Raw genomic sequence first — 8,047 nt, 5'->3', positions numbered from 1 at the left:
GACAATGCACACATTATTAAAACAATTACACGATCAATAGAAGGTAGACATTTATATAATCCCGTAAACCCTAAACGTTAATATAGAAAATAAGTAGTGATGGAATCACGAGATAAAAGAAAATTACACAAAAATAAAAGAAGAAGTGAAAAGTCTTGTCTTTTGACTAAAACAATCCTAAATTTAGGCATGTATTGCACAAAATAGACGAAAATCAAAATATGTGACTGAGTTTAAATTAAGTGACCCGAAATATTTTTCAAATATTTCTTTCCCTAATTTTTCTATTTGTAAATGAGAAAATGAGATATTTTCTTTGTCAAAAGACATAAATTATTATTAATTTTTTTTTTGAAAGGAAGACATAAATTATTAATTGAAAGAGGTTTATTGTCATGGTGTGCTCGCGGTGCCAACTGTGATTTGCCTGTCCGTTAATTCGTTCCTCGCTGTTTCGTCTACCCAACACCCCCACCCCCATCCCCATCCCCATAAACCTCATTCCTCTCCATCTCAGTAAGGTATACTCTCTCACAGTACCACCAGCTAATTCCTTTCCGCCATTAAAGTCACGTCCCCAAACTCCCCCCGCAAGGACCCCAAAAACCCAAGCTCTAATCGAAAGCAACACTTAGAATTACATCGAAGACCCACCACCCGAATCTGTCTCTCTCTCTCTCTCTCTCTCTCTCTCTCTCACACACACACACACACACAAAATGCACGCCAAGACCGACTCCGAGGTCACAAGCCTCGCCCCATCCTCCCCTACCCGATCCCCCCGCCGCCCAGTCTACTACGTCCAGAGCCCCTCCCGCGACTCCCACGACGGCGAGAAGACCACCACCTCGTTTCAGTCCACCCCCGTCCTCAGCCCCGCCGGCTCCCCTCCCCACTCCCACTCCTCCGTCGGCCGCCACTCCCGCGACTCCTCCTCCACCCGATTCTCCGGCTCCCTCAAGCCCGGATCCAAGAAGATCCAGCCCAACAACGACGGCTCCCGCGGCCACCACCACCGCAAGGGCGGCCACAAGGCATGGAAGGACTGTGCTGTCATCGAAGAAGAAGGCCTTCTCGACGACGAAGATCGCGAACGAGGCTTCCCCCGGCGATGTTATTTCCCGGCTTTCGTTCTCGGATTCTTCCTCCTCTTCACCATGTTCTCTCTCATTCTCTACGGCGCCAGTAAGCCCATGAAGCCCAAGATCACCATGAAGGTTCCTTCAATCCTTCATCGCATGCACACTGATCCATCGATCCATTTTCAACAACACTTACTCAGTTTCCAATTTCTTTCTAGATCTGTAACTTATCAATTTTAACCACTGCAGAGCGTTAGATTTGAACAATTCAAGATCCAAGCGGGTTCAGACAACACCGGAGTAGCCACCGAAATGATCTCCGTCAACTCCACCGTGAAATTCACATTCCGCAACACCGGCACATTTTTCGGAGTCCATGTCTCGCCAAAGCCTCTAGATCTATCCTACTCCCAAATCACAATTGCCTCCGGAACTGTAAGCATTCACACAAACATGTGCATTGTCTTCTCATTTCCAAATCTCATCGTTTTTCAATGTGGGTTGTTTGTTTTTGTTATTCAGGTCAAGAAGTTTTATCAGTCAAGGAGGAGCCAGAGATCGGTGACGGTATCAGTATTCGGCGACAAAATTCCGTTATACGGGAGTGGAGCTAGTATCAGTAGCTCCACGGGGACGACATTGCTGCCGGTGCCGCTGAAATTGGACTTCTTGATCAAATCCAGAGCCTACGTTTTGGGCAAACTAGTGAAGCCCAAATTCAACAGGCGGGTCGAGTGCATTGTGACTTTCGATCCCAAAAAGCTCAACGTTGCAATCGCGCTTAAGAATTGCACCTATAATTAAATTCACGAAAAAGAAGAAGAAAGGTTGTGTTTTATTCGTTGTTGGTTTCCTTTTCGGTGGTGGACAACTCAGCGGGCAGCTTTTGGAGTTGGAGGGGCAGAGGCTGTGCAGACTGCAGAGAGTGAGGTAAAAACGCGGTTTTGGACTTTTGGGGCTGCCCGAACTGCCCGAAGAGTGTAGAGTCAGTGACTTGTGGGTATGGTGTTATACTATTCACCTTCTCTCTTTTGTTTTATTTATTCTTTTTCTTCCAGTTGTATTATTAAGAAAATTATTTATTTACTGGCAATAATGCAACTACATTTATTCGGGTCGGTGTTTTTTTTTGGGTATAGGGGTCAATGTTCTTAGCATTATGTATCAAAGCTCATATTTGTATAAGAGAAATAGCGAAGCAATTGCACATTGTTTATGTTCCTTTGATACTTAACTTGTTCTAGATCTAGTTAAAGTCAATCAATTGCAAAAGAAAAAGGTGGTAGCATCTTTCTTAATCTTCATGAATTACGAGGCCGGCTAACAAATGCACCAAACAAAGATCAAGTATGAATTTGGATCGATTTTAAAATGATTTGTGTTTTCGCCCGACAGTTTATGTTTTGATGGTAAAAGATGACTAGTTTATCCACATATTGACACAATCTATCTGTTTTTGTCATTTTTTTTGTTTCGGCCGATAAAATTGTGTTTTGATTTTCCTTATGTGAAAATGCGAGCCTTCTCTATTGTAATTTCTTTTGTTTGTGAGAATTGAGGAAAGACAATCGGCCTACCATCGCGACCACATTAGAAAAGCTAGCACATTGGTAATTAGTTAAATGAAGATAAACATGATCGGCAAGAGAGAATATTCAGTGCATCGAAGTGTACTTGCACCGACAGAAATTGACGGCTGTCAAGTATATTTTTCTGTTATTAAAAAAAAAAATTATTATAAATATTAACAGTTGAGATCTGCTAGTTCTTAAGCTGCGATTTGGTATGCCTTTGAATTATTGGCAACCATTGACTTCTGCGTTTTGCAAGACTTGGTTTTTGCTTGGAATTTCATATTCTTTCTCTTTGTGGAGGACTGAGGTGGGTGGAAGCTTCACGTTATCTTTATTCTTGAGCTGAATTAAGGTACCGAGATCTTATAGCAAAATCTTCAACTTTCACATTTTGATTCCCAGTCTTTGATCTCTTGGATTTAGTTCACCATTGAAATTTAGCTTTTGGGTGCATGGGATCTGATCTAAATTGAAGTATTTGGGTCATTTCTAGTTCTTCAGTCCACCCAACAGCATTGGAAATCAATATAGAACTTGTAAGATCAACATTTCCAACATCCTCGATCATAAAGAATTCTAGTTCGAACATTAATGGGTCTTCATCTACCTCTTAGAAAAAGACAAGGATGAGCAGCTAATGAAAAGAAAATGAAGGTAGGGATCTAATTGTAAGTTGGGATTATGGGATTGAATGTTGGTTTATGATCATTCATCCACTCTTGAGACGGGATAGGGATTGGTGTGAATGAGCCTCCATGGAAGAGCTGATTGTTGTTGGGTATTGCCAGAAAGATGGTTATGGGTGATAGGACATAGGGCCAAAACGGTAAGAGCAACGATCGAAGTTATAGAATAGTGGGAGTGCAGAATGTAATTTGGGGAGTTGGTCTTGGGTTCAGTGTACACACCAAAGAAAAAAAAGAAACATTACGAGGCCCATGATTCAGGAATCATTTGACCACAGGCCCAAGACTCAGCCACCAGCCCGCCACACAGGTCGTTTGACTTTTGTAGTCAAATATCCGGAAAGTTCCTCGAAGTTAAATTTATGAAGCAGCCCACACAATATATCATAAATACAAGGACCATTTAGAAATAAATAAAGCAAAATATGCGAATCTTTCACGGCCAGCTCGCTGTGCGTTTGACACACAAGTAATCTCTCCGCTTTCTCTCTCTAGAGTTTCATACTCTCTTCTTCTTCTTCTTCTACTTCTTGTTGTGAGTTTAGTTATGGCTCTTCCCCAACACCACTTTCAACAACACTATCCACCCCAACAACAACAACAGAAGCAATCCAAGTCATTCAGGTAATCAATTTTATCTCTTCCTTCAAATTCATCTCACAATTTCAGTTTCACACGTTTTAATTTTAATTTTAATTTTTTTTTATAATTTTGCTAGAAATTTATACACAATCGACGGTCAGATGTCGCCGGCGGTGGCCTATTTCGACCCCAACGCCTTACAAGATCACTCCCAGCATCCGCCTTATGTTCCACCTTGTAATTTTCTCTCTCCTCTTTTCTTTTACGCGCTGTTTGGTTCTAACAAACCCTAATTCATAAATTATCAAATTCATTACACTAATGTTCTACACTCCAACCTTAGCTTGTGACCAAATTTGGGTTGAATTTCTCGTTTTCTTAAAGAACTAAACATCTGAAAATGGGCGAGGCTTAAGTAATTGAATTTTTCCCTTTTCCTGATCAAAACCTAATTTTTCTGAACCAAACGGATCCTTATATCTGTAATCTTCAGCTTACTATGGCCGCTGATTTATATCTATAATCTTCAGCTTAGTATGACCTAAAATCAGTTGTGTGTTTCCAGTTCATGTAGTAGGGTTTGCGCCTGGTCCGGTGGCTGCAACAGATGGCAGTGACAATGGTGCTGATTTTCAATGGAACTATGGCTTAGAATCCAAAAAGAAAAGGCTCAAGGAGCAGGATTTTTTGGAGAACAACTCGCAAATGTCTTCGGTTCTGCAACAGCAATCAGTCTCAACGGGCTTGGGTCTGTCCCTTGACAATAATCGCATGGCGTCTACAGGCGACTCGGCTTTGCTGTCTCTCATTGGCGAGGATGTTGATCTCGAGATACAGCGGCAAGATGTTGAGATTGATAGGTTCCTCAAAGCCCAGGTCTGGTTTGTCTGGAAATGTTTTATCTTGTTGCCTAGTTGAATGTATTGCATTAACTTTTTGGGATGGTTGCCGGAGAATTTATATGTTCGTATTTATAACAGTATGGCTTACTTAATCTGCTGATAGTAATTGGTCTTACATTTTTGCGTATGTTTGTTTTTGTTGTGGTAGTAACATGGTATTATGTCTTTGCTTTTCTGGTCATGGCATTTTCTGTAGTTTCAATCTTAGTTTCATGGATATCAAATGGAAATGGTTCCTATCTTAAGGATGCATTGGTATGCAGTTATTGATAGGTATTATGTGATCGGTTGCCACGTATGCTGTCAGCATCTCAACCCTGTAACCGGCCAACTTAGAATCTTTTAATAGCTTTTATCAAGGTGTATTCTTGTCGTCTGTAGCAAGTAAATTTAAGGTCATTATGATTAGGGTAGTCGCCGGTTCATGTAATTTAATTCAAAAATGCTCTTGAGAAAATTATCACCTTTCCAAAATACATATGGCTGGCCTACATTAGGGATAGGTACTATTGATATTTGTCCGATTATGATTTGATAACTATAACCAAAGAATGTGCCGTAAGTGATGATCCATTTGTTACTAAACTTATCTCTCATTTTCTCATTATCTCCAATCATGATTTGACAATTGTGATTCTGCCTCTACACCAATATGGGGTCTTATTAATTATCATCCAGATGCCAAATCAAACAAATTGTTATTTTTTTAAATATTGGAACTATTCCACTTTGATGGAGAATCGTTGTATTTTTGGTTGTGTTGAATTTTAAGATGTTTTGTATTGTAACATGCTGTTTGTTCACAGAATTCCATTCATCAAAATTATTAGTATAGAGGGGGTGAGTTACTGAGGATTTGAAGTGGTGGTCATTCAAAAGTTTGGGAAAGGAGAGTTTAGGTGAATATGGAAGGTAGAGCATGTAATGGTGTGCGAATATGTTTGCTTTGGATGTTCATCGTATTTTTCTGTCCTTCTTGTTTGTTAAATTCCTTGTTGAAGATGTTGTCTGTATCGCTAATCTATGTTCCTACAATGCCATTTTTTGGGATGATTCTGGAGTCATGTTATGAGCGACGTTGTCCTGTATTTTTGTTGCAATTGTAGGAGATATTCCCAATCTGTTCAGATATAGGTGGACGGTTACTTATGTATCCCCATTAATAGAGTAATGGAAACTAGAACCATTCCTTTTAGTAAAGATTACTAAAATGAACGGGTTTTCGTTGTTGACCATTCCATCTCTGGCTTGTTGAATTTTCTGTGGCCCGCATTGTTCTCTGGCAGTTTTGTTTTGTCTGTAATTTTTCAAGTACTACCAATTACCTGTATTTTTATAGATGTAACGTAACTTACTAACTCTATGTTTCTCTTTCTTAATCTAGAGTGATCGATTGCGACAAAATATCCTGGACAAGGTCCAAGCTGCCCAACTTCAAACTCTCTCAGTTGTAGAAGAAAAAGTACTCCAGAAGCTCCGGGAAAAAGAAGCAGAAGTCGAGAGCATCAACAAGAAGAATATGGAGCTTGAAGAAAGAATGGATCAGTTGAGTCTTGAAGCAAGGATTTGGCAACATCAAGCCAGGAACAATGAACACATGATCACAGCTCTCAAGGTTAATCTTGATCAAGTAATTGCTCAAAGTAGAGACAGCAAGGAAGGATGTGGTGACAGTGAAATAGATGATACAGCTTCCTGCTGCAATGGCCATTCCATCAATTTTAATATGTTTGGCAAGGAGAGCAATGATGTGAAAGAGGTAATGACGTGCAAGGCCTGCAGAGTGAATGAAGTTTGCATGCTTCTATTACCCTGTAAGCATCTTTGCCTGTGTAAAGATTGCGAATGTAAGCTTAGCATTTGTCCTCTGTGTCAGTCCTCTAAGTTTATCGGCATGGAAGTATACTATTAATGTGACTGCTTCATTGTCAAGCTGTAATCTTATGTAGTCATATGCGTTGTTGTTGTCATTTGATCATTACTTGCTTGAATATCCTATTTGGCCGGCCATCCTAATAGGGGCGATCAAGTAAAGACTTGGATTGGGTTTAGCCTTTTGTGAATATTAGCATTTATGTCTCCAATTTTGTATCTTGAAATTCCCATATCTGTATATTTCCATATGAAGTCCGAAATGCTTTGTTTTGACTTGTTGAGCAAATCTAATCAGATGAAACCCCCCAAAAAGAGGCGCCTTCGGAGCTCCTAGTACTAATTTTCTTGATGGAGTATGTTGGTTAGAGTAGCAATTTCTATGTACAAATCACATCTGTCAATCGTTTTTCTTATGTTTTGTCTTTTTAGTGCAATAACTTGTATGGCGAACTCTTAAGACCTTGTGGTACTCGAATACAGTGCAATGTAGAATTGATGTTTCGTATTACTTAGACCAGATTTGCTCACTTAAGGGACAGTTTTAAGAGACTGTGAGAGACAAGTGCATCTCAACTACATGTATTAAATATGAAAGCAGAAATTATAACAACTTAAAACTGTGTATTTATTTTCAGCCGTCAGATTCACTTGTCCCTCACAGTCCCTTAAAAACTGTCCCTTAGGTGAGCAGGCCTTATATAGATTTCATTTTAGTCATTGCTGTAATCTTAAAACTCTAATTTTTTTTATCATGTTCCTTAGGTTCTAATTAATGATTTATTTATTCTCAACGTGAAAAATCATGTCTCAACCTTGTAGAAACTGACCCCAAAAACAAAACAAAAAGTGAACTATAAAACACAATTTTTGCCCAAAATTACATGTTTTGATTTTTTCACCAAATTTGAAAACATGATTTTAAAATATTTTTTAAATTGATGAAACTATAAAACCATGACTCAAATTTTTTTTTAATTTTCAAAGTAAAAAAAAAAAAATTTATAAAAAAATATAAAGCCATTTGAAGTTGGGTATTCTGTCAATTGAAACGTGTTTCAAAAAAACATCCTCTATAAATGGTGTAGTACATGAGAGTTTGAAGAAAAATTAGTGTTATAAGAGTTTTAACATATTTCGGTATGTCATTGCATTTCACGGGTGCTCCTATGACAGTGATGGCACCTCCCATGGTGTCAAACCCCCCATTGTTATTCAAACTTTCATGTTTCTTCGTCACACCAATGGTAAAACATGATATGTAGAATATCCAATTGACCCAATACTGAAATTCCATGGTAAAACATGTATAGACACACCTAGACCACCGTTGTCTTCAATTGTGGCAA

General features: G+C 39.1%; 2 protein-coding genes across 2 annotated transcripts; both read left to right on the top strand.

The window, feature by feature from the left end:
* The first annotated feature begins 474 nt into the window (after nt 1-474).
* On the top strand, nt 475-2,291 carry LOC112174879. The gene is made up of 3 exons (XM_024312708.2): nt 475-1,217; nt 1,332-1,517; nt 1,605-2,291. The coding sequence occupies exons 1-3, from the start codon at nt 720-722 to the stop codon at nt 1,884-1,886; spliced, it is 966 nt and encodes a 321-aa protein (XP_024168476.1). The 5' UTR covers nt 475-719; the 3' UTR covers nt 1,887-2,291.
* A 1,482-nt stretch (nt 2,292-3,773) lies between these two features.
* On the top strand, nt 3,774-6,961 carry LOC112172874 (probable BOI-related E3 ubiquitin-protein ligase 2). Its single transcript, XM_024310370.2, has 4 exons — nt 3,774-3,966; nt 4,061-4,161; nt 4,490-4,800; nt 6,211-6,961. Exons 1-4 carry the CDS (start codon nt 3,890-3,892, stop codon nt 6,736-6,738), a joined length of 1,017 nt encoding a protein of 338 aa, XP_024166138.1. The 5' UTR covers nt 3,774-3,889; the 3' UTR covers nt 6,739-6,961.
* Nucleotides 6,962-8,047: the final 1,086 nt, after the last annotated feature.

This window comes from Rosa chinensis, chromosome 6 (genome assembly GCF_002994745.2).
Source record: "Rosa chinensis cultivar Old Blush chromosome 6, RchiOBHm-V2, whole genome shotgun sequence".
Lineage (NCBI taxonomy): Eukaryota > Viridiplantae > Streptophyta > Magnoliopsida > Rosales > Rosaceae > Rosa > Rosa chinensis.
The sequence above is the reverse complement of the archived record's forward strand: the minus strand, read 5'-3'. Positions and strand labels throughout refer to the sequence as shown.